This window comes from Ranitomeya imitator, chromosome 10, assembly GCF_032444005.1.
Source record: "Ranitomeya imitator isolate aRanImi1 chromosome 10, aRanImi1.pri, whole genome shotgun sequence".
Lineage (NCBI taxonomy): Eukaryota > Metazoa > Chordata > Amphibia > Anura > Dendrobatidae > Ranitomeya > Ranitomeya imitator.
In genome coordinates, this window is record NC_091291.1 from 23,024,895 (window position 1) to 23,051,752 (window position 26,858).

Here is a 26,858-nt window from a genome sequence, read left to right on the forward strand (position 1 = left end):
TATATACATAAAATGTTTATTTTCAGGTGGGATCTTAGCAACAAAAAAAAAGATGCAAGAATCTCTGACAAACTGGCAGCCCTAACCTGTGCCATGCCTTTCTAAATCATGTGTCAGATAATAAATGCAGCTCTGGAGGTGAGCGGTGACTGTTTACACCAGTGCAGTAAAGTGAGATTGAATGCCAAAAGCTGCTCAGTAAATAGCTCTCTGTCGCCATCTAGTGGCCAGGATACGAAGGGCGGACAGCTTGGTACATAGCTCTCTGTCGCCATCTAGTGGCCAGGATGCGAAGGGCGGACAGCTTGGTACATAGCTTTCTGTCGCCATCTAGTGGCCAGGATGCGAAGGGCGGACAGCTTGGTACATAGCTTTCTGTCGCCATCTAGTGGCCAGGATACGAAGGGCGGACAGCTTGGTACATAGCTCTCCATCACTGTTTAGAGGCCAGAGAGTGCAGAATGAAGCCAGTTGGTAACATGTGTGAACGGCGCCTCCCAGGGCCGCATAGAATATCAACGTGCCAATCTCCGTGTTCGGTTTAATGCTGCAACGTGTAAATCCAGTGCAGACAATTACCACAGAGGGGATTAAAAAGAAAAACAAAAAAACCAAGGACTCCGTCTATCGTCATTGCTAAAAGTCTACGTATGTTCATATTTATAGATTCATCATAAAAAAAAAAAATAAAGAGCAATGCAAATGTAATAAGACCCGCTGCCGCGTGGGCAGCCCCTTCCGTCAGCCCCATGCAAGTCCCTGGCGGTGAAGACGTTTTCCAAGGTGAGCATAGTCCAAGTTGATGGGGGGGTAGATCTTCTCCGGTCAGCCCCTCGCCCGCCAGCTTTTTGTGCCACGCAGTTCGCCAGGATGGAGAAAGATCTTTGACAAGGTTATTGTAAGAGGAGTTGGGGTCTCGGGGCAGGGGTAGGTGCGCGGGGCAGAAAGGGTAAAACGAAGGGAGAGGGGGGAAGCTGATACACAAGTTTTTTTTCTTTTCTCGTGGCATTTTTTTTGACTCGCTGCTTTCACACGAGGAGCGCGGGCGCCCCGACCTACTGCCTCGGCGCCTCTTCCACCACCTCGATGCCGTGCTGCGCCAGCTGCGCCCGCAGGAGGGTGTTCTCGTTCTTCTGCTCTTCTATCTGTAAAGGAAACAGAAGACGGAGACGTTTACATTGCAGATCCGTCTGCCAAGTCTTCCTGCGCCGTGCCAGAGCGGGGTGTGGAACTGTGCCCGCAGGAGCCGCGCCGATCCGGCTCGTTTAACCTCTTAGATGCCGAGGTCAGTAGTAACGGGGGACGCGGCTTCTTTTGCCGCTGTCATCTTAAAAATGGCGTTTACATATGTAGGAGGCCGGAGTAGGACAGACCTGCTGGCGCAGCATCTCGTTGTCCATCTGCAGCCGCTCGGCTTCTTTGAAGGTCTCCTGCATGCGCTGGTTGGTCTGCCGCAGCTCGCGGATGTAGTCGCAGGCTTTGGACAGGATCCCGCCTTTACTCTGCTGTGAACCGGAAAACAAGGGATCTATTACACCCTAGAGGCAAAACGGGAAATCTGAATATAATGAGGGTTGTCATAGCACGAGTGTCACAATCAGCTTTGTTAGATTTACTCTATCATTCTCCATCACCCTCAGCCCGGCACTAAGCAGCGATCACTTCTGCCTGGAGCGCCCCTCTAAGCAGCCATTACTAAGGCTAGGGTCACATTGCGTTAGGGCAATCCGTTAAGCGCATAACGCTAGCGGATTGCGCTAACGCAATGTTCATTTTGGGGCCGCATTCGCTGTCCCCGCTAGCGCAGATCCCCGATCTGCGCTAGTGAGGACCGGACCTCGGACGCGTGATGTGCCATCACAAAAGAACGGCACATCGCTAGTACGTGCCGAAAATGGCACGCGCTAGCGATGCGCTACAGGAAGAAATAACATTGCTGTCAATGGGTGCGCTAATGGACCCGTTGCATGGCGTTGATTGCGACTTTTTCGCCATGCAACGCTGTCCGTTAGCGTTAACCCATTAACGCAATGTGAACCTAGCCTTACGGAGGAGATGCCGACCCCCGGAAAGCGAGGAGCACAGACCCCCAGAAGGCGAGGGGCTGCCGACCCTCAGAGAGCGAGGGACGCCAACCCCCAGAGGGCGAGGGGCGCCCGACCCCCAGAGGGCGAGGGGCGCCCGACCCCCAGAGGGCGAGGGGCGCCCGACCCCTAAAGAGCGAGGGGCGCCCGACCCCCAGAGGGCGAGGGGCGCCCGACCCCCAAAGAGCGAGGGGCGCCCGACCCCCAAAGAGCGAGGGGCTGCCGACCCCCAGAGAGCGAGGGCCGCCTGACCCCCAGAGGGCAAGGGGCGCCCGACCCCCAGAGGGCGAGGGGCGCCCGACCCCCAAAGAGCGAGGGACGCCCAACCCCCAAAGAGCGAGGGGCGCCCGACCCCCAAAGAGCGAGGGGCTGCCGACCCCCAGAGAGCGAGGGCCGCCTGACCCCCAGAGGGCGAGGGGCGCCCGACCCCCAGAGGGCGAGGGGCGCCCGACCCCCAGAGAGCGAGGGCCGCCTGACCCCCAGAGGGCGAGGGGCGCCCGACCCCCAAAGAGCGAGGGGCGCCCGACCCCCAGAGGGCGAGGGGCGCCCGACCCCCAGAGAGCGAGGGCCGCCTGACCCCCAAAGAGCGAGGGGCGCCCGACCCCCAAAGAGCGAGGGGCGCCCGACCCCCAAAGAGCGAGGGGCTGCCGACCCCCAGAAAGCGAGGGCCGCCTGACCCCCAGAGGGCAAGGGGTGCCCGACCCCCAGAGGGCGAGGGGCGCCCGACCCCCAAAGAGCGAGGGACGCCCAACCCCCAAAGAGCGAGGGGCGCCCAACCCCCAAAGAGCGAGGGGCTGCCGACCCCCAGACAGCGAGGGGCTGCCAACCCCCCGGTGGGTGAGGACACCGACCCAGCACTCCTGCCCCTTCATACCCAGATATGCAAGATAAAATCAGTGAAGAAACTGCAGCTCTTAATTGTTGCTGCGGCTCCTAACTCTTAGGACTGGTTGTGGTGGTCCCACAGGTCAGACCCTGGGGGGGTTTTGCCCCTTTAATCCACAATGGCAGAAGAAAGGTGAATGTGCGGCTCTTACTGCTCCGGTTTTGCTGCTCTCCGTGTTGCAGTCTGGAATGATTTTCGATAGCTGGACGATCCAGTTGTTAATCTTGTCTCTTCTTCTTCTCTCCACTGCAAGGAAAAAAGGGGAAAAATATTGGAAATGCGAATACAACAAGTAACGGTGCCGAGTCTGCGGAGCCGCCCGCGTACCTTCGTTGTGTTGTGCTCGGCGCCGCTCGTCCCGAGGAGTTCTGTTTCCATCCATTTTTCTAGATAGTGAAGGAAGCAAAAAGTCCAACTGAGGAGGATACATAAAATATTGGGGTCCCCCAGATTCAGTGGGGTCTGAGCTGTAGGACGTGCACTGACGCCATCATCCAGCAGGTGGCGGCCTGATACGTACGGAGAGTAGGGGTGCGTGCGCGGAGCGATCGTCCTCTGTGTACCGGCAGGAATCACATCTTGAGGGGTCATCATGACGTAGAACTGTCCTGAGGATAGAAAGGAGCAGATTATTACAGTATGTAGCGGGGTACGTCAATTCTGCAATGTGCATGAGACCCCGAGCAGGTTCAGGAGCTCTGCTTGCTGTCACTTAATAGCTGGAGGGGAACCTGAGAACCTCTGCTCACATCCAGCCATCCTCGGCTCCTCTCCTGACTAACCAGGCGGCCAAGACATCATTGTGGTGCGACAAGTGAGAGGAGATCAGCAGCCCCCCGATCAGCAGCCCCCCGGATCACCATGCCTAGCGCTCACAGATTACGGACGTGCTGAATGGCCGCAGAACTTGGCATCAAATCTCCCATCTCTGACCCCACCAATTATAAAGGGGAAGGCACTTACCACCGGCTTGTGTCAGCGCAGGGTCAGTAGTCTGAACGGACACCGCCGTTGTGTCGCCCACAGTGGAAGCGGGGAAGTATGCAAAGCGAGCCTCGCCACTGACCGCGTCTGTAGAAGGACTGCCGCCATTACTGAAGGGGTTCTGGATGACCGCCTGCAACACCAGGGACCAAAGTCAGAACATATGAAAACTATCACATTGTGACTTATGGAGCGATGGAAAGCGTAAAACTATAGCACACCAAACACCAACAATAAGGTGCTGCATTATACTCCAGAGCTGCACTCACTATTCTGCTGGTGCAGTCACTGTGTACATACATTACATTACTGATCCTGAGTTACATCCTGTATTATACCCCAGAGCTGCACTCACTATTCTGCTGGTGCAGTCATTGTGTACATACATTACATTACTGATCCTGAGTTACATCCTGTATTATACCCCAGAGCTGCACTCACTATTCTGTTGGTGCACTCACTGTGTACATACATTACATTACTGATCCTGAGTTACATCATGTATTATACTCCAGAGCAGCACTCACTATTCTGCTGGTGCAGTCACTGTGTACATACATTACATTACTGATCCTGAGTTACATCCTGTATTATACTCCAGAGCTGCACTCACTATTCTGCTGGTGCAGTCACTGTGTACATACATTACATTACTGATCCTGAGTTACATCATGTATTATACCCCAGAGCTGCACTCACTATTCTGCTGGTGCAGTCACTGTGTACATACATTACTGATCCTGAGTTACATCATGTATTATACCCCAGAGCTGCACTCACTATTCTGCTGGTGCAGTCACTGTGTACATACATTACATTACTGATCCTGAGTTACATCATGTATTGTACCCCAGAGCTGCACTCACTATTCTGCTGGTGCAGTCACTGTGTACATACATTACATTACTGATCCTGAGTTACATCCTGTATTATACTCCAGAGCTGTACTCACTATTCTGCTGGTGCAGTCACTGTGTACATACATTACATTACTGATCCTGAGTTACATCCTGTATTATACCCCAGAGCTGCACTCACTATTCTGCTGGTGCAGTCACTGTGTACATACATTACATTAATGATCCTGAGTTACATCCTGTATTATACCCCAGAGCTGCATTCACTATTCTGCTGGTGCAGTCACTGTGTACATACATTACATTACTGATCCTGAGTTACATCCTGTATTATACCCCAGAGCTGCACTCACTATTCTGCTGGTGCAGTCACCGTGTACATACATTACATTACTGATCCTGAGTTACCTCCTGTATTATACTCCAGAGCTGCACTCACTATTCTGCTAGTGCAGTCACCGTGTACATACATTACATTACTGATCCTGAGTTACATCCTGTATTATACTCCAGAGCTGCACTCACTATTCTGCTGGTGCAGTCACTGTGTACATACATTACATTACTGATCCTGTATAATATCCTGCATTATACTCCAGAGCTGCACTCACTATTCTGCTGGTGCAGTCACTGTGTACATACATTACATTACTGATCCTGGGTTACATCCTGTATTATACTCCAGAGCTGCACTCACTATTCTGCTGGTGCAGTCACTGTGTATATACAGTACATTACTGATCCTGAGTTACATCCTGTATTATAGCCCAGAGCTGCACTCACTATTCTGCTGGTGCAGTCACTGTGTACATACATTGCATTACTGATCCTGAGTTACCTCCTGTATTATATCCCAGAGCTGCACTCACTATTCTGCTGGTGCAGTCACTGTGTACATACATTACATTACTGATTCTGAGTTACATCCTGTATTATACCCCAGAGCTGCACTCACTATTCTGCTGGTGCAGTCACTGTGTACATACAGTACATTACTGATTCTGAGTTACATCCTGTATTATACCCCAGAGCTGCACTCACTATTCTGCTGGTGCAGTCACTGTGTACATACATTACATTAATGATCCTGAGTTACATCCTGTATTATACCCCAGAGCTGCACTCACTATTCTGCTGGTGCAGTCACTGTGTACATACATTACATTAATGATCCTGAGTTACATCCTGTATTATACCCCAGAGCTGCATTCACTATTCTGCTGGTGCAGTCACTGTGTACATACATTACATTACTGATCCTGAGTTACATCCTGTATTATACTCCAGAGCTGCACTCACTATTCTGCTGGTGCAGTCACTGTGTACATACATTACATTAATGATCCTGAGTTACATCCTGTATTATACCCCAGAGCTGCATTCACTATTCTGCTGGTGCAGTCACTGTGTACATACATTACATTACTGATCCTGAGTTACATCCTGTATTATACCCCAGAGCTGCATTCACTATTCTGCTGGTGCAGTCACTGTGTACATACATTACATTACTGATCCTGAGTTACATCCTGTATTATACTCCAGAGCTGCACTCACTATTCTGCTGGTGCAGTCACCGTGTACATACATTACATTACTGATTCTGAGTTACATCCTGTATTATACCCCAGAGCTGCACTCACTATTCTGCTGGTGCAGTCACTGTGTACATACATTACATTACTGATCCTGGGTTACACCCTGTATTATACTCCAGAGCTGCACTCACTATTCTGCTGGTGCAGTCACTGTGTATATACAGTACATTACTGATCCTGAGTTACATCCTGAATTATAGCCCAGAGCTGCACTCACTATTCTGCTGGTGCAGTCACTGTGTACATACATTGCATTACTGATCCTGAGTTACCTCCTGTATTATATCCCAGAGCTGCACTCACTATTCTGCTGGTGCAGTCACTGTGTACATACATTACATTACTGATTCTGAGTTACATCCTGTATTATACCCCAGAGCTGCACTCACTATTCTGCTGGTGCAGTCACTGTGTACATACAGTACATTACTGATTCTGAGTTACATCCTGTATTATACCCCAGAGCTGCACTCACTATTCTGCTGGTGCAGTCACTGTGTACATACATTACATTAATGATCCTGAGTTACATCCTGTATTATACCCCAGAGCTGCACTCACTATTCTGCTGGTGCAGTCACTGTGTACATACATTACATTAATGATCCTGAGTTACATCCTGTATTATACCCCAGAGCTGCATTCACTATTCTGCTGGTGCAGTCACTGTGTACATACATTACATTACTGATCCTGAGTTACATCCTGTATTATACTCCAGAGCTGCACTCACTATTCTGCTGGTGCAGTCACTGTGTACATACATTACATTAATGATCCTGAGTTACATCCTGTATTATACCCCAGAGCTGCATTCACTATTCTGCTGGTGCAGTCACTGTGTACATACATTACTGATCCTGAGTTACATCCTGTATTATACCCCAGAGCTGCATTCACTATTCTGCTGGTGCAGTCACTGTGTACATACATTACATTACTGATCCTGAGTTACATCCTGTATTATACCCCAGAGCTGCACTCACTATTCTGCTGGTGCAGTCACCGTGTACATACATTACATTACTGATCCTGAGTTACCTCCTGTATTATACTCCAGAGCTGCACTCACTATTCTGCTGGTGCAGTCACCGTGTACATACATTACATTACTGATCCTGAGTTACATCCTGTATTATACTCCAGAGCTGCACTCACTATTCTGCTGGTGCAGTCACTGTGTACATACATTACATTACTGATCCTGTATAATATCCTGCATTATACTCCAGAGCTGCACTCACTATTCTGCTGGTGCAGTCACTGTGTACATACATTACTGATCCTGAGTTACATCCTGTATTATACCCCAGAGCTGCACTCACTATTCTGTTGGTGCACTCACTGTGTACATACATTACATTACTGATCCTGAGTTACATCATGTATTATACTCCAGAGCAGCACTCACTATTCTGCTGGTGCAGTCACTGTGTACATACATTACATTACTGATCCTGAGTTACATCCTGTATTATACTCCAGAGCTGCACTCACTATTCTGCTGGTGCAGTCACCGTGTACATACATTACTGATTCTGAGTTACATCCTGTATTATACCCCAGAGCTGCACTCACTATTCTGCTGGTGCAGTCACTGTGTACATACATTACATTACTGATCCTGGGTTACATCCTGTATTATACTCCAGAGCTGCACTCACTATTCTGCTGGTGCAGTCACTGTGTATATACAGTACATTACTGATCCTGAGTTACATCCTGTATTATAGCCTAGAGCTGCACTCACTATTCTGCTGGTGCAGTCACTGTGTACATACATTGCATTACTGATCCTGAGTTACCTCCTGTATTATATCCCAGAGCTGCACTCACTATTCTGCTGGTGCAGTCACTGTGTACATACATTGCATTACTGATCCTGAGTTACCTCCTGTATTATATCCCAGAGCTGCACTCACTATTCTGCTGGTGCAGTCACTGTGTACATACATTACATTACTGATCCTGAGTTACATCCTGTATTATAGCCCAGAGCTGCACTCACTATTCTGCTGGTGCAGTCACTGTGTACATACATTGCATTACTGATCCTGAGTTACCTCCTGTATTATATCCCAGAGCTGCACTCACTATTCTGCTGGTGCAGTCACTGTGTACATACATTACATTACTGATTCTGAGTTACATCCTGTATTATACCCCAGAGCTGCACTCACTATTCTGCTGGTGCAGTCACTGTGTACATACATTACATTACTGATCCTGAGTTACATCATGTATTATACTCCAGAGCAGCACTCACTATTCTGCTGGTGCAGTCACTGTGTACATACATTACATTACTGATCCTGAGTTACATCCTGTATTATACTCCAGAGCTGCACTCACTATTCTGCTGGTGCAGTCACTGTGTACATACATTACATTACTGATCCTGAGTTACATCATGTATTATACCCCAGAGCTGCACTCACTATTCTGCTGGTGCAGTCACTGTGTACATACATTACTGATCCTGAGTTACATCATGTATTATACCCCAGAGCTGCACTCACTATTCTGCTGGTGCAGTCACTGTGTACATACATTACATTACTGATCCTGAGTTACATCATGTATTGTACCCCAGAGCTGCACTCACTATTCTGCTGGTGCAGTCACTGTGTACATACATTACATTACTGATCCCGAGTTACATCCTGTATTATACCCCAGAGCTGCACTCCCTATTCTGCTGGTGCAGTCACTGTGTACATACATTACATTACTGATCCTGAGTTACATCCTGTATTATACCCCAGAGCTGCACTCACTATTCTGCTGGTGCAGTCACTGTGTACATACATTACATTAATGATCCTGAGTTACATCCTGTATTATACCCCAGAGCTGCATTCACTATTCTGCTGGTGCAGTCACTGTGTACATACATTACATTACTGATCCTGAGTTACATCCTATATTATACCCCAGAGCTGCACTCACTATTCTGCTGGTGCAGTCACCGTGTACATACATTACATTACTGATCCTGAGTTACCTCCTGTATTATACTCCAGAGCTGCACTCACTATTCTGCTAGTGCAGTCACCGTGTACATACATTACATTACTGATCCTGAGTTACATCCTGTATTATACTCCAGAGCTGCACTCACTATTCTGCTGGTGCAGTCACTGTGTACATACATTACATTACTGATCCTGTATAATATCCTGCATTATACTCCAGAGCTGCACTCACTATTCTGCTGGTGCAGTCACTGTGTACATACATTACATTACTGATCCTGAGTTACATCCTGTATTATACCCCAGAGCTGCACTCACTATTCTGTTGGTGCACTCACTGTGTACATACATTACATTACTGATCCTGAGTTACATCATGTATTATACTCCAGAGCTGCACTCACTATTCTGCTGGTGCAGTCACTGTGTACATACATTACATTACTGATCCTGAGTTACATCATGTATTATACCCCAGAGCTGCACTCACTATTCTGCTGGTGCAGTCACTGTGTACATACATTACTGATCCTGAGTTACATCATGTATTATACCCCAGAGCTGCACTCACTATTCTGCTGGTGCAGTCACTGTGTACATACATTACATTACTGATCCTGAGTTACATCATGTATTGTACCCCAGAGCTGCACTCACTATTCTGCTGGTGCAGTCACTGTGTACATACATTACATTACTGATCCCGAGTTACATCCTGTATTATACCCCAGAGCTGCACTCCCTATTCTGCTGGTGCAGTCACTGTGTACATACATTACATTACTGATCCTGAGTTACATCCTATATTATACCCCAGAGCTGCACTCACTATTCTGCTGGTGCAGTCACCGTGTACATACATTACATTACTGATCCTGAGTTACCTCCTGTATTATACTCCAGAGCTGCACTCACTATTCTGCTAGTGCAGTCACCGTGTACATACATTACATTACTGATCCTGAGTTACATCCTGTATTATACTCCAGAGCTGCACTCACTATTCTGCTGGTGCAGTCACTGTGTACATACATTACATTAATGATCCTGAGTTACATCCTGTATTATACCCCAGAGCTGCATTCACTATTCTGCTGGTGCAGTCACTGTGTACATACATTACATTAATGATCCTGAGTTACATCCTGTATTATACCCCAGAGCTGCATTCACTATTCTGCTGGTGCAGTCACTGTGTACATACATTACATTACTGATCCTGAGTTACATCCTGTATTATACTCCAGAGCTGCACTCACTATTCTGCTGGTGCAGTCACCGTGTACATACATTACATTACTGATTCTGAGTTACATCCTGTATTATACCCCAGAGCTGCACTCACTATTCTGCTGGTGCAGTCACTGTGTACATACATTACATTACTGATCCTGGGTTACATCCTGTATTATACTCCAGAGCTGCACTCACTATTCTGCTGGTGCAGTCACTGTGTATATACAGTACATTACTGATCCTGAGTTACATCCTGTATTATAGCCCAGAGCTGCACTCACTATTCTGCTGGTGCAGTCACTGTGTACATACATTGCATTACTGATCCTGAGTTACCTCCTGTATTATATCCCAGAGCTGCACTCACTATTCTGCTGGTGCAGTCACTGTGTACATACATTACATTACTGATTCTGAGTTACATCCTGTATTATACCCCAGAGCTGCACTCACTATTCTGCTGGTGCAGTCACTGTGTACATACAGTACATTACTGATTCTGAGTTACATCCTGTATTATACCCCAGAGCTGCACTCACTATTCTGCTGGTGCAGTCACTGTGTACATACATTACATTAATGATCCTGAGTTACATCCTGTATTATACCCCAGAGCTGCACTCACTATTCTGCTGGTGCAGTCACTGTGTACATACATTACATTAATGATCCTGAGTTACATCCTGTATTATACCCCAGAGCTGCATTCACTATTCTGCTGGTGCAGTCACTGTGTACATACATTACATTACTGATCCTGAGTTACATCCTGTATTATACTCCAGAGCTGCACTCACTATTCTGCTGGTGCAGTCACTGTGTACATACATTACATTAATGATCCTGAGTTACATCCTGTATTATACCCCAGAGCTGCATTCACTATTCTGCTGGTGCAGTCACTGTGTACATACATTACATTACTGATCCTGAGTTACATCCTGTATTATACCCCAGAGCTGCATTCACTATTCTGCTGGTGCAGTCACTGTGTACATACATTACATTACTGATCCTGAGTTACATCCTGTATTATACTCCAGAGCTGCACTCACTATTCTGCTGGTGCAGTCACCGTGTACATACATTACATTACTGATTCTGAGTTACATCCTGTATTATACCCCAGAGCTGCACTCACTATTCTGCTGGTGCAGTCACTGTGTACATACATTACATTACTGATCCTGGGTTACATCCTGTATTATACTCCAGAGCTGCACTCACTATTCTGCTGGTGCAGTCACTGTGTATATACAGTACATTACTGATCCTGAGTTACATCCTGTATTATAGCCCAGAGCTGCACTCACTATTCTGCTGGTGCAGTCACTGTGTACATACATTGCATTACTGATCCTGAGTTACCTCCTGTATTATATCCCAGAGCTGCACTCACTATTCTGCTGGTGCAGTCACTGTGTACATACATTACATTACTGATTCTGAGTTACATCCTGTATTATACCCCAGAGCTGCACTCACTATTCTGCTGGTGCAGTCACTGTGTACATACAGTACATTACTGATTCTGAGTTACATCCTGTATTATACCCCAGAGCTGCACTCACTATTCTGCTGGTGCAGTCACTGTGTACTTACATTACATTAATGATCCTGAGTTACATCCTGTATTATACCCCAGAGCTGCACTCACTATTCTGCTGGTGCAGTCACTGTGTACATACATTACATTAATGATCCTGAGTTACATCCTGTATTATACCCCAGAGCTGCATTCACTATTCTGCTGGTGCAGTCACTGTGTACATACATTACATTACTGATCCTGAGTTACATCCTGTATTATACTCCAGAGCTGCACTCACTATTCTGCTGGTGCAGTCACTGTGTACATACATTACATTAATGATCCTGAGTTACATCCTGTATTATACCCCAGAGCTGCATTCACTATTCTGCTGGTGCAGTCACTGTGTACATACATTACTGATCCTGAGTTACATCCTGTATTATACCCCAGAGCTGCATTCACTATTCTGCTGGTGCAGTCACTGTGTACATACATTACATTACTGATCCTGAGTTACATCCTGTATTATACCCCAGAGCTGCACTCACTATTCTGCTGGTGCAGTCACCGTGTACATACATTACATTACTGATCCTGAGTTACCTCCTGTATTATACTCCAGAGCTGCACTCACTATTCTGCTGGTGCAGTCACCGTGTACATACATTACATTACTGATCCTGAGTTACATCCTGTATTATACTCCAGAGCTGCACTCACTATTCTGCTGGTGCAGTCACTGTGTACATACATTACATTACTGATCCTGTATAATATCCTGCATTATACTCCAGAGCTGCACTCACTATTCTGCTGGTGCAGTCACTGTGTACATACATTACATTACTGATCCTGAGTTACATCCTGTATTATACCCCAGAGCTGCACTCACTATTCTGTTGGTGCACTCACTGTGTACATACATTACATTACTGATCCTGAGTTACATCATGTATTATACTCCAGAGCAGCACTCACTATTCTGCTGGTGCAGTCACTGTGTACATACATTACATTACTGATCCTGAGTTACATCCTGTATTATACTCCAGAGCTGCACTCACTATTCTGCTGGTGCAGTCACCGTGTACATACATTACTGATTCTGAGTTACATCCTGTATTATACCCCAGAGCTGCACTCACTATTCTGCTGGTGCAGTCACTGTGTACATACATTACATTACTGATCCTGGGTTACATCCTGTATTATACTCCAGAGCTGCACTCACTATTCTGCTGGTGCAGTCACTGTGTATATACAGTACATTACTGATCCTGAGTTACATCCTGTATTATAGCCTAGAGCTGCACTCACTATTCTGCTGGTGCAGTCACTGTGTACATACATTGCATTACTGATCCTGAGTTACCTCCTGTATTATATCCCAGAGCTGCACTCACTATTCTGCTGGTGCAGTCACTGTGTACATACATTAAATTACTGATTCTGAGTTATATCCTGTATTATACCCCAGAGCTGCACTCACTATTCTGCTGGTGTAGTCACTGTGTACATACATTACATTACTGATTCTGAGTTACATCCTGTATTATACTCCAGAGCTGCACTCACTATTCTGCTGGTGCAGTCACTGTGTACATACATTGCATTACTGATCCTGAGTTACCTCCTGTATTATATCCCAGAGCTGCACTCACTATTCTGCTGGTGCAGTCACTGTGTACATACATTACATTACTGATTCTGAGTTACATCCTGTATTATACCCCAGAGCTGCACTCACTATTCTGCTGGTGCAGTCACTGTGTACATACAGTACATTACTGATTCTGAGTTACATCCTGTATTATACCCCAGAGCTGCACTCACTATTCTGCTGGTGCAGTCACTGTGTACATACATTACATTAATGATCCTGAGTTACATCCTGTATTATACCCCAGAGCTGCACTCACTATTCTGCTGGTGCAGTCACTGTGTACATACATTACATTAATGATCCTGAGTTACATCCTGTATTATACCCCAGAGCTGCATTCACTATTCTGCTGGTGCAGTCACTGTGTACATACATTACATTACTGATCCTGAGTTACATCCTGTATTATACTCCAGAGCTGCACTCACTATTCTGCTGGTGCAGTCACTGTGTACATACATTACATTAATGATCCTGAGTTACATCCTGTATTATACCCCAGAGCTGCATTCACTATTCTGCTGGTGCAGTCACTGTGTACATACATTACATTACTGATCCTGAGTTACATCCTGTATTATACCCCAGAGCTGCATTCACTATTCTGCTGGTGCAGTCACTGTGTACATACATTACATTACTGATCCTGAGTTACATCCTGTATTATACCCCAGAGCTGCACTCACTATTCTGCTGGTGCAGTCACCGTGTACATACATTACATTACTGATCCTGAGTTACCTCCTGTATTATACTCCAGAGCTGCACTCACTATTCTGCTGGTGCAGTCACCGTGTACATACATTACATTACTGATCCTGAGTTACATCCTGTATTATACTCCAGAGCTGCACTCACTATTCTGCTGGTGCAGTCACTGTGTACATACATTACATTACTGATCCTGTATAATATCCTGCATTATACTCCAGAGCTGCACTCACTATTCTGCTGGTGCAGTCACTGTGTACATACATTACATTACTGATCCTGAGTTACATCCTGTATTATACCCCAGAGCTGCACTCACTATTCTGTTGGTGCACTCACTGTGTACATACATTACATTACTGATCCTGAGTTACATCATGTATTATACTCCAGAGCAGCACTCACTATTCTGCTGGTGCAGTCACTGTGTACATACATTACATTACTGATCCTGAGTTACATCCTGTATTATACTCCAGAGCTGCACTCACTATTCTGCTGGTGCAGTCACCGTGTACATACATTACTGATTCTGAGTTACATCCTGTATTATACCCCAGAGCTGCACTCACTATTCTGCTGGTGCAGTCACTGTGTACATACATTACATTACTGATCCTGGGTTACATCCTGTATTATACTCCAGAGCTGCACTCACTATTCTGCTGGTGCAGTCACTGTGTATATACAGTACATTACTGATCCTGAGTTACATCCTGTATTATAGCCTAGAGCTGCACTCACTATTCTGCTGGTGCAGTCACTGTGTACATACATTGCATTACTGATCCTGAGTTACCTCCTGTATTATATCCCAGAGCTGCACTCACTATTCTGCTGGTGCAGTCACTGTGTACATACATTAAATTACTGATTCTGAGTTATATCCTGTATTATACCCCAGAGCTGCACTCACTATTCTGCTGGTGTAGTCACTGTGTACATACATTACATTACTGATTCTGAGTTACATCCTGTATTATACTCCAGAGCTGCACTCACTATTCTGCTGGTGCAGTCACTGTGTACATACATTACATTACTGATCCCAAGTTACATCCTGTATTATACTCCAGAGCTGCACTCACTATTCTGCTGGTGCAGTCACTGTGTACATACATTACATTACTGATCCTGAGTTACATCCTATATTATACCCCAGAGCTGCACTCACTATTCTGCTGGTGCAGTCACTGTGTACATACATTACATTACTGATCCTGAGTTACATCCTGTGTTATACTCCAGAGCTGCACTCACTATTCTGCTGGTGCAGTCACTGTGTACATACATTACATTACTGATCCTGAGTTACATCCTGTATTATACTCCAGAGCTGCACTCACTATTCTGCTGGTGCAGTCACTGTGTACATACATTACATTACTGATCCTGTATAATATCCTGCATTATACTCCAGAGCTGCACTCACTATTCTGCTGGTGCAGTCACTGTGTACATACATTACATTACTGATCCTGAGTTACATCCTGTATTATACCCCAGAGCTGCACTCACTATTCTGCTGGTGCAGTCACCGTGTACATACATTACTGATCCTGAGTTACCTCCTGTATTATACTCCAGAGCTGCACTCACTATTCTGCTGGTGCAGTCACTGTGTACATACATTACATTACTGATCCTGAGTTACATCCTGTATTATACTCCAGAGCTGCACTCACTATTCTGCTGGTGCAGTCACTGTGTACATACATTACTGATCCTGTATAATATCCTGCATTATACTCCAGAGCTGCACTCACTATTCTGCTGGTGCAGTCACTGTGTACATATATTACATTACTGATCCTGCATTATACTCCAGAGCTGCACTCACTGCCCTTTTTATCTCCATCTCTCACCTGGGCCACAGCCTGTTGGGCGCCAGCAAAGGCCGCGGTTGACACGACGCTCACGGCTCCGGTCGTGTCCCCCTGTCCGTCCAGCTGACCGTCCGTCACCTGGACCACTCTGTACGTCACCTGAGAACACAGAGAGGACACGTCATGCTCCGTCGGTGCAGGGCAAGCAGCGCTCCGCGCGGAGAGGCGTCGCCGGGACCGGTACCTGTCCTCCATTGTTCTCTGTGCGGAACTGGTACTGGATGTTGTGCCCGTCGGAGAAGGCCGCCTGCTGGACCGCCGCGATGGCCACCGCCGTGTGCTCGTCGGCACTTGTGTCATCTGCAGGAAACATACCGATGCCAGCACAATGTAACGAACATCGTTTGCATTTTGATGTAACCAATTAAAAGAGCTTCATACGCGATTATGCAGATATCGAAGACCTGAGGAAACTGGTGTACTTACTTTGAAGATCAGTGTCAGAACAGCCGATAAGAAACTGAGAATTTCATTTTTTTTTTAACTCGACTTTTAGCAGCTAAAAAAAGATGAAATGCCGATTTTCGTAACAGGGCGCTGATTTTTTAAGGTAAGTACAACGGCCTCATCAGGTCTAAATAGAGCTATTTACATAATAGATTCAAGTTTCTGCTGGGTAAATGACCTGACGGGCGATCGGGCACTTACCGTCCTGTAACTCTACCACTTCGTCCGCTTCCTGTCCTTTGTCGTGACTGCAAAAGAAAATGTAACGTGAGGATCCGAATGATGTGCAGTTATCTGAAAATCAAAGCGAAACACTGCAACGGTGCCGCAGCGCAGGACAGCACCAGGTAACCCGGATTAGTGAGTGATTACCGGCAGGACCCTCGCTCCCATTTGGCGCTCAAATTTGGACACCTATGTTAGACCCAGTCAGTGACATATTGGGGCGACTACATCTGCTAGGATCTGCCCTGCTGGGAGTTGTGGTGCCACAGGGGCACGCTCAGCTCCCTCTGATTATGGAGGGTCTCCTCTCCCCGAATATAACAGAACGGAGGGCGCTGTTTACAAAAAATATATCTATATTTTCTGGCCACTCAGTCTTGTTGTGAAACATCCCATGACTCAGCTCCAGGGAGAAGCCCTGCGTCCTGTCACGGCGGCTCCTCGCTACTCTGCCAGCGCACAGCCTGACGAGAAGAAAACCGCCGTCCAACCGCACTGCACCCGGAGGGGTATCCCTGCCCGGTGCGAAGGGGGCTTCTGCGGATCACCCGGAGGGGTATCCCTGTCCCTTGCGGAAGGGGCTTCTTCGGATCACCCGGAGGGGTATCCCTGTCCCTTGTGGAGGGGGCTTCTTTGGATCACCCGGAGGGGTATCCCTGTCCCTTGCGGAAGGGGCTTCTTCGGATCACCCAGAGGGGTATCCCTGTCCCTTGCGGAAGGGGCTTCTTCGGATCACCCAGAGGGGTATCCCTGTCCCTTGCGGAAGGGGCTTCTTCGGATCACCCGGAGGGGTATCCCTGCCCGGTGTGGAGGAGGCTTCTTCGGATCACCCGGAGGGATATCCCTGTCCCTTGTGGAGGGGCTTCTTCGGATCACCCGGATGGGTATCCCTGTCCCTTGCGGAGGGGGCTTCTTCGGATCACCCGGAGGGGTATCCCTGTACCTTGCGGAGGGGCTTCTTCGGATCACCCAGAGGGGTATCCCTGTACCTTGCGGAGGGGCTTCTTCGGATCACCCAGAGGGGTATCCCTGTCCCTTGCGGAAGGGGCTTCTTCGGATCACCCGGAGGGGTATCCCTGTCCCTTGCGGAGGGGCTTCTTCGGATCACCCGGATGGGTATCCCTGTCCCTTGTGGAGGGGCTTCTTCGGATCACCCGGAGGGGTATCCCTGTCCCTTGTGGAGGGGCTTCTTCAGATCACCCGGAGGGGTATCCCTGTCCCTTGTGGAGGGGCTTCTTCAGATCACCCGGATGGGTATCCCTGTCCCTTGCGGAGGGGGATTCTTCGGATCACCCGGAGGGGTATCCCTGTCCCTTGCAGAGGGGGATTCTTCGGATCACCCGGAGGGGTATCCCTGTCCCTTGCGGAAGGGGCTTCTTCGGATCACCCGGAGGGGTATCCCTGTCCCTTGCGGAGGGGCTTCTTCGGATCACCCGGATGGGTATCCCTGTCCCTTGTGGAGGGGCTTCTTCGGATCACCCGGAGGGGTATCCCTGTCCCTTGTGGAGGGGCTTCTTCAGATCACCCGGAGGGGTATCCCTGTCCCTTGTGGAGGGGCTTCTTCAGATCACCCGGATGGGTATCCCTGTCCCTTGCGGAGGGGGATTCTTCGGATCACCCGGAGGGGTATCCCTGTCCCTTGCAGAGGGGGCTTCTTCGGATCACCCGGAGGGGTATCCCTGTCCCTTGTGGAGGGGCTTCTTCAGATCACCCGGATGGGTATCCCTGTCCCTTGCGGAGGGGGATTCTTCGGATCACCCGGAGGGGTATCCCTGTCCCTTGCAGAGGGGGCTTCTTCGGATCACCCGGAGGGGTATCCCTGTCCCTTGCGGAGGGGCTTCTTCGGATCACCCGGATGGGTATCCCTGTCCCTTGCGGAGGGGCTTCTTCGGATCACCCGGAGGGGTATCTCTGTCCCTTGCGGAGGGGCTTCTTCGGATCACCCAGAGGGGTATCCCTGTCCCTTGCGCAGGGGGCTTCTTCGGATCACCCGGAGGGACAGCTTTACTGCCTCTGAGTGGAAGCAAATAGAGAACTAACAAGCAGACGGCTGTCAGACTTTCCTTTGTTACAATTCTCTATTGTGAGGTCTTTATCTTTACTGACACACTGTAACAAACTATTGTGAGAACAGTACAGAGCCATTTATGCTTTTCCCACATTTATTACTGGACCCTTGGCAGACAGATGGGGGTCCCCCCTAGACCCCATCATCCGCAGACTTTGCAGTGGTCTCACTCCTCGGCTGTGCCCGCTGGCGGCTTCCTATTAATAAGCGGCGCCCTTCTTGCATTATAATCGGCTTCTGGCAGCGGATTAACACTTTCAAGAGTGGTGAGAATTAAGAGCACACGGCTCGGCTCACACGTCCGGCGGATCCGCACAACTCGTGGGAGAATAGTTTGCAGCCGAGCGCAGGTCACGGTCGGCCATGTCGATGGGACTACATCCCGGAGCAGGACCGAGCCACGCCGGGTGACCCTCTAATTCTGGAGGATTTCGGAAATGTTCTCTTTTCCAAGGCCGTGTCCTGGCCAGTCTGCGCCGGCACAACCTATCCCATTATGTAAGATGGAAGCGCATTCGCCCCACATACATTTGTATTGGAATCGTAGTACATGCATTGGCGCGGGGGGTATATACTATATACAGGGGACGGGCGCAGGGGGTATATACTATATACAGGGGACGGGCGCAGGGGGTATATACTATATACAGGGGACGGGCGCAGGGGGTATATACTATATACAGGGGACGGGCGCAGGGGGTATATACTATATACAGGGGACGGGCGCAGGGGGTATATACTATATACAGGGGACGGGCGCAGGGGGTATATACTATATACAGGGGACGGGCGCAGGGGGTATATACTATATACAGGGGACGGGCGCAGGGGGTATATACTATATACAGGGGACGGGCGCAGGGGGTATATACTATATACAGGGGACGGGCGCAGGGGGTATATACTATATACAGGGGACGGGCGCAGGGGGTATATACTATATACAGGGGACGGGCGCAGGGGGTATATACTATATACAGGGGACGGGCGCAGGGGGTATATACTATATACAGGGGACGGGCGCAGGGGGTATATACTATATACAGGGGACGGGCGCAGGGGGTATATACTATATACAGGGGACGGGCGCAGGGGGTATATACTATATACAGGGGACGGGCGCAGGGGGTATATACTATATACAGGGGACGGGCGCAGGGGGTATATACTATATACAGGGGACGGGCGCAGGGGGTATATACTATATACAGGGGACGGGCGCAGGGGGTATATACTATATACAGGGGACGGGCGCAGGGGGTATATACTATATACAGGGGACGGGCGCAGGGGGTATATACTATATACAGGGGACGGGCGCAGGGGGTATATACTATATACAGGGGACGGGCGCAGGGGGTATATACTATATACAGGGGACGGGCGCAGGGGGTATATACTATATACAGGGGACGGGCGCAGGGGGTATATACTATATACAGGGGACGGGCGCAGGGGGTATATACTATATACAGGGGACGGGCGCAGGGGGTATATACTATATACAGGGGACGGGCGCAGGGGGTATATACTATATACAGGGGACGGGCGCAGGGGGTATATACTATATACAGGGGACGGGCGCAGGGGGTATATACTATATACAGGGGACGGGCGCAGGGGGTATATACTATATACAGGGGACGGGCGCAGGGGGTATATACTATATACAGGGGACGGGCGCAGGGGGTATATACTATATACAGGGGACGGGCGCAGGGGGTATATACTATATACAGGGGACGGGCGCAGGGGGTATATACTATATACAGGGGACGGGCGCAGGGGGTATATACTATATACAGGGGACGGGCGCAGGGGGTATATACTATATACAGGGGACGGGCGCAGGGGGTATATACTATATACAGGGGACGGGCGCAGGGGGTATATACTATATACAGGGGACGGGCGCAGGGGGTATATACTATATACAGGGGACGGGCGCAGGGGGTATATACTATATACAGGGGACGGGCGCAGGGGGTATATACTATATACAGGGGACGGGCGCAGGGGGTATATACTATATACAGGGGACGGGCGCAGGGGGTATATACTATATACAGGGGACGGGCGCAGGGGGTATATACTATATACAGGGGACGGGCGCAGGGGGTATATACTATATACAGGGGACGGGCGCAGGGGGTATATACTATATACAGGGGACGGGCGCAGGGGGTATATACTATATACAGGGGACGGGCGCAGGGGGTATATATTATATACAGGGGACGGGCGCAGGGGGTATATATTATATACAGGGGACGGGCGCAGGGGGTATATATTATATACAGGGGACGGGCGCAGGGGGTATATATTATATACAGGGGACGGGCGCAGGGGGTATATATTATATACAGGGGACGGGCGCAGGGGGTATATATTATATACAGGGGACGGGCGCAGGGGGTATATATTATATACAGGGGACGGGCGCAGGGGGTATATATTATATACAGGGGACGGGCGCAGGGGGTATATATTATATACAGGGGACGGGCGCAGGGGGTATATATTATATACAGGGGACGGGCGCAGGGGGTATATATTATATACAGGGGACGGGCGCAGGGGGTATATATTATATACAGGGGACGGGCGCAGGGGGTATATATTATATACAGGGGACGGGCGCAGGGGGTATATATTATATACAGGGGACGGGCGCAGGGGGTATATATTATATACAGGGGACGGGCGCAGGGGGTATATATTATATACAGGGGACGGGCGCAGGGGGTATATATTATATACAGGGGACGGGCGCAGGGGGTATATATTATATACAGGGGACGGGCGCAGGGGGTATATATTATATACAGGGGACGGGCGCAGGGGGTATATATTATATACAGGGGACGGGCGCAGGGGGTATATATTATATACAGGGGACGGGCGCAGGGGGTATATATTATATACAGGGGACGGGCGCAGGGGGTATATATTATATACAGGGGACGGGCGCAGGGGGTATATATTATATACAGGGGACGGGCGCAGGGGGTATATATTATATACAGGGGACGGGCGCAGGGGGTATATATTATATACAGGGGATGGGCGCAGGGGGTATATATTATATACAGGGGATGGGCGCAGGGGGTATATATTATATACAGGACATGGGCGCAGGGGGTATATATTATATACAGGGGACGGGCGCAGGGGGTATATATTATATACAGGGGACGGGCGCAGGGGGTATATATTATATACAGGGGATGGGCGCAGGGGGTGTATATTATATACAGGGGACGGGCGCAGGGGGTATATATTATATACAGGACATGGGCGCAGGGGGTGTATATTATATACAGGGGACGGGCGCAGGGGGTGTATATTATATACAGGGGACGGGCGCAGGGGGTGTATATTATATACAGGGGATGGGCGCAGGGGGTATATATTATATACAGGGGATGGGCGCAGGGGGTATATATTATATACAGGGGATGGGCGCAGGGGGTATATATTATATACAGGGGATGGGCGCAGGGGGTATCTATATATATAATTGTCTAAGGGTTTTTCAGTCTGTCTGTCCTGGAAATCCCGCGTCTCTGATTGGTCGAGGACGCCTGGCCTCGACCAATCAGAGACCGGCACAGCATCGACGTAGAAATCCCGCGTCTCTGATTGGTCGAGGCCGCCAGGCCTCGACCAATCAGCAACGGGCACAGCGACGATGATGTCATAAAGGACGTAGACATCTCACGTTTCTGATTCAGCGACGGGCACAGTATCGACGTAAAGGTCATAATGGTTGCCATGGCGACAATGATGTCATAACGGTTGCCTCGACCAATCAGCGACGGACACAGTCTGCCGCGAATTCTAGAATCATCATTGTCCATATACTACGGGGACATGCATATTCTAGAATACCCGATGCGTTAGAATCGGGCCACAATCTAGTATATATATATATAGGGGATACAGTCGAGGGTGTCGGGAGTCGGGGGGGCTCCACAGTCGGGGGTGTCGGGGGGCTCCGCAGTCAGGGGTGTCAGGAGTCGGGGGGCTCCGCAGTCAGGGGTGTCAGGAGTCGGGGGGCTCCGCAGTCAGGGGTGTCAGGAGTCGGGGGGCTCCGCAGTCAGGGGTGTCAGGAGTCGGGGGGCTCCGCAGTCAGGGGTGTCAGGAGTCGGGGGGCTCCGCAGTCAGGGGTGTCAGGAGTCGGGGGGCTCCGCAGTCAGGGGTGTCAGGAGTCGGGGGGCTCCGCAGTCAGGGGAGTCAGGAGTCGGGGGGCTCTGCAGTCAGGGGTGTCAGCAGTCGGGGGGCTCTGCAGTCAGGGGTGTCAGGAGCTGGGGGGCTCTGCAGTCAGGGGTGTCAGCAGTCGGGGGGCTCTGCAGTCAGGCGTGTCAGCAGTCGGGGGGCTCTGCAGTTGGAGGTGTCAGGAGTCGGGGGGCTCTGCAGTCAGGGGTGTCAGGGGGCTCTGCAGTCAGGGGTGTCAGGAGTCGGGGGGCTCTGCAGTCAGGCGTGTCAGCAGTCGGGGGGCTCTGCAGTCAGAGGTGTCAGCAGTCGGGGGGCTCTGCAGTCAGGGGTGTCAGCAGTCGGGGGGCTCTGCAGTCAGGGGTGTCAGCAGTCGGGGGGCTCTGCAGTCAGGGGTGTCAGCAGTCGGGGGGCTCTGCAGTCAGGGGTGTCAGCAGTCGGGGGGCTCTGCAGTCAGGGGTGTCAGCAGTCGGGGGGCTCTGCAGTCAGGGGTGTCAGCAGTCGGGGGGCTCTGCAGTCAGGCGTGTCAGCAGTCGGGGGGCTCTGCAGTCAGGGGTGTCAGGAGTCGGGGGGCTCTGCAGTCAGGGGTGTCAGCAGTCGGGGGGCTCTGCAGTCAGGCGTGTCAGCAGTCGGGGGGCTCTGCAGTCAGGCGTGTCAGCAGTCGGGGGGCTCTGCAGTCAGGGGTGTCAGGAGTCGGGGGGCTCTGCAGTCGGAGGTGTCAGCAGTCGGGGGGCTCTGCAGTCAGGGGTGTCAGCAGTCGGGGGGCTCTGCAGTCAGGGGTGTCAGCAGTCGGGGGGCTCTGCAGTCAGGCGTGTCAGCAGTCGGGGGGCTCTGCAGTCAGGCGTGTCAGCAGTCGGGGGGCTCTGCAGTCAGGGGTGTCAGGAGTCGGGGGGCTCTGCAGTCGGAGGTGTCAGCAGTCGGGGGGCTCTGCAGTCAGGGGTGTCAGCAGTCGGGGGGCTCTGCAGTCAGGGGTGTCAGCAGTCGGGGGGCTCTGCAGTCAGGGGTGTCAGGAGTCGGGGGGCTCTGCAGTCAGGCGTGTCAGCAGTCGGGGGGCTCTGCAGTCAGAGGTGTCAGCAGTCGGGGGGCTCTGCAGTCAGGGGTGTCAGCAGTCGGGGGGCTCTGCAGTCAGGGGTGTCAGCAGTCGGGGGGCTCTGCAGTCAGGGGTGTCAGCAGTCGGGGGGCTCTGCAGTCAGGGGTGTCAGCAGTCGGGGGGCTCTGCAGTCAGGGGTGTCAGCAGTCGGGGGGCTCTGCAGTCAGGGGTGTCAGCAGTCGGGGGGCTCTGCAGTCAGGCGTGTCAGCAGTCGGGGGGCTCTGCAGTCAGGGGTGTCAGGAGTCGGGGGGCTCTGCAGTCAGGGGTGTCAGCAGTCGGGGGGCTCTGCAGTCAGGCGTGTCAGCAGTCGGGGGGCTCTGCAGTCAGGCGTGTCAGCAGTCGGGGGGCTCTGCAGTCAGGGGTGTCAGGAGTCGGGGGGCTCTGCAGTCGGAGGTGTCAGCAGTCGGGGGGCTCTGCAGTCAGGGGTGTCAGCAGTCGGGGGGCTCTGCAGTCAGGGGTGTCAGCAGTCGGGGGGCTCTGCAGTCAGGCGTGTCAGCAGTCGGGGGGCTCTGCAGTCAGGCGTGTCAGCAGTCGGGGGGCTCTGCAGTCAGGGGTGTCAGGAGTCGGGGGGCTCTGCAGTCGGAGGTGTCAGCAGTCGGGGGGCTCTGCAGTCAGGGGTGTCAGCAGTCGGGGGGCTCTGCAGTCAGGGGTGTCAGCAGTCGGGGGGCTCTGCAGTCAGGGGTGTCAGGAGTCGGGGGGCTCTGCAGTCGGAGGTGTCAGCAGTCGGGGGGCTCTGCAGTCAGGGGTGTCAGCAGTCGGGGGGCTCTGCAGTCAGGGGTGTCAGCAGTCGGGGGGCTCTGCAGTCAGGCGTGTCAGCAGTCGGGGGGCTCTGCAGTCAGGGGTGTCAGGAGTCGGGGGGCTCTGCAGTCGGAGGTGTCAGCAGTCGGGGGGCTCTGCAGTCAGGGGTGTCAGCAGTCGGGGGGCTCTGCAGTCAGGGGTGTCAGCAGTCGGGGGGCTCTGCAGTCAGGCGTGTCAGCAGTCGGGGGGCTCTGCAGTCAGGCGTGTCAGCAGTCGGGGGGCTCTGCAGTCAGGGGTGTCAGGAGTCGGGGGGCTCTGCAGTCGGAGGTGTCAGCAGTCGGGGGGCTCTGCAGTCAGGGGTGTCAGCAGTCGGGGGGCTCTGCAGTCAGGGGTGTCAGCAGTCGGGGGGCTCTGCAGTCAGGGGTGTCAGGAGTCGGGGGGCTCTGCAGTCGGAGGTGTCAGCAGTCGGGGGGCTCTGCAGTCAGGGGTGTCAGCAGTCGGGGGGCTCTGCAGTCAGGGGTGTCAGCAGTCGGGGGGCTCTGCAGTCAGGCGTGTCAGCAGTCGGGGGGCTCTGCAGTCAGGGGTGTCAGGAGTCGGGGGGCTCTGCAGTCGGAGGTGTCAGCAGTCGGGGGGCTCTGCAGTCAGGGGTGTCAGCAGTCGGGGGGCTCTGCAGTCAGGGGTGTCAGCAGTCGGGGGGCTCTGCAGTCAGGCGTGTCAGCAGTCGGGGGGCTCTGCAGTCAGGCGTGTCAGCAGTCGGGGGGCTCTGCAGTCAGGGGTGTCAGCAGTCGGAGGTGTCAGGGGGCTCAGCACTCAGCGCGCCCCTCCCCCACCCTCGGCCTCCGGGTGTAGGCCGCAGCCTGGGACTGGATTTCTCACCTGGCGGCAGCGGAGGAGTCGAGGCCCTGATCCAGCATGTCCATGTGTCGGGGCTCGGGCAGGGAGAGGGCCCCCCCGGGGTCAGGCTGTGCGGGGCCGGGGCCCGGGGCGGCCCGGGGAGGAGGAGGCGGGAGGCCCGACGGATCTGATCACGGGGACAAACACACGGGTCATGTGAGGAGCTCCCTTCCCTGCCTCTCCTGCACTGCCGCCGGGACACGTGAGGAGAAGGGAGGCGGGGAGATCAGGCTGCGGCCCAGCTCACACCGGCACCGACAGCAGCAGCAGCCGGGAGCGACGCGCACACGGGAAGCAGCAGCAGCAGCAGCGGGCGGGTCCCTCAGCCGCAGCGCACAGGAGCGGGAAGGCAGAGACACGAGCGGGCGGGCCCCGCACACAACAAGCTGCGCCTCAACCGCGGGCGGGCCCGACAAACACAAAGCGACTCTCAGCTCTAGACAGCGAAATCAGAGCGGGCGGGCCCGACACACGCAAACACCGCCAAGTTCTAGGACATTCAGCGTACACTGTAGCGCAGGCACAGAGGCAGGCGGGCGAGATGACCGAAAATACAGTGTTTCTCTTTCCGTTTTACTGATATTTAGCAGTGGTCGGGCGTGTGCCATTTGATGTGTAGAGAACAGTCTGTTATAGACTGCGGTATTTTATCCTGCGGTATTTATTCTGTTTTATTAATGATGCGCAGCAGAAAAGACGCTGCAAGATTGTCTTCTCTACTTTCACTGACGGATGCAAATTTTACGTTTTCCAGCGTAGCGTATTTA

General features: G+C 51.3%; 1 protein-coding gene across 2 annotated transcripts; it reads right to left on the reverse strand.

Moving 5' to 3' along the window:
* USF2 (upstream transcription factor 2, c-fos interacting) lies at window positions 1-26,536 on the reverse strand. 2 transcript variants are annotated; one of them, XM_069742270.1, is made up of 10 exons: window positions 26,074-26,536; window positions 17,063-17,109; window positions 16,599-16,714; window positions 16,394-16,513; window positions 3,934-4,087; window positions 3,491-3,578; window positions 3,298-3,356; window positions 3,122-3,216; window positions 1,374-1,505; window positions 1-1,145 (listed from the first exon to the last, which is right to left on the reverse strand). In XM_069742270.1, the coding sequence occupies exons 1-10, from the start codon at window positions 26,115-26,117 to the stop codon at window positions 1,056-1,058; spliced, it is 945 nt and encodes a 314-aa protein (XP_069598371.1). In that variant the 5' UTR covers window positions 26,118-26,536; the 3' UTR covers window positions 1-1,055. The 2 variants fall into 2 exon arrangements, with proteins under 2 accessions (XP_069598371.1, XP_069598370.1); XM_069742269.1 differs by having other exon boundaries at window positions 1,374-1,538; window positions 26,074-26,421.
* Window positions 26,537-26,858: the final 322 nt, after the last annotated feature.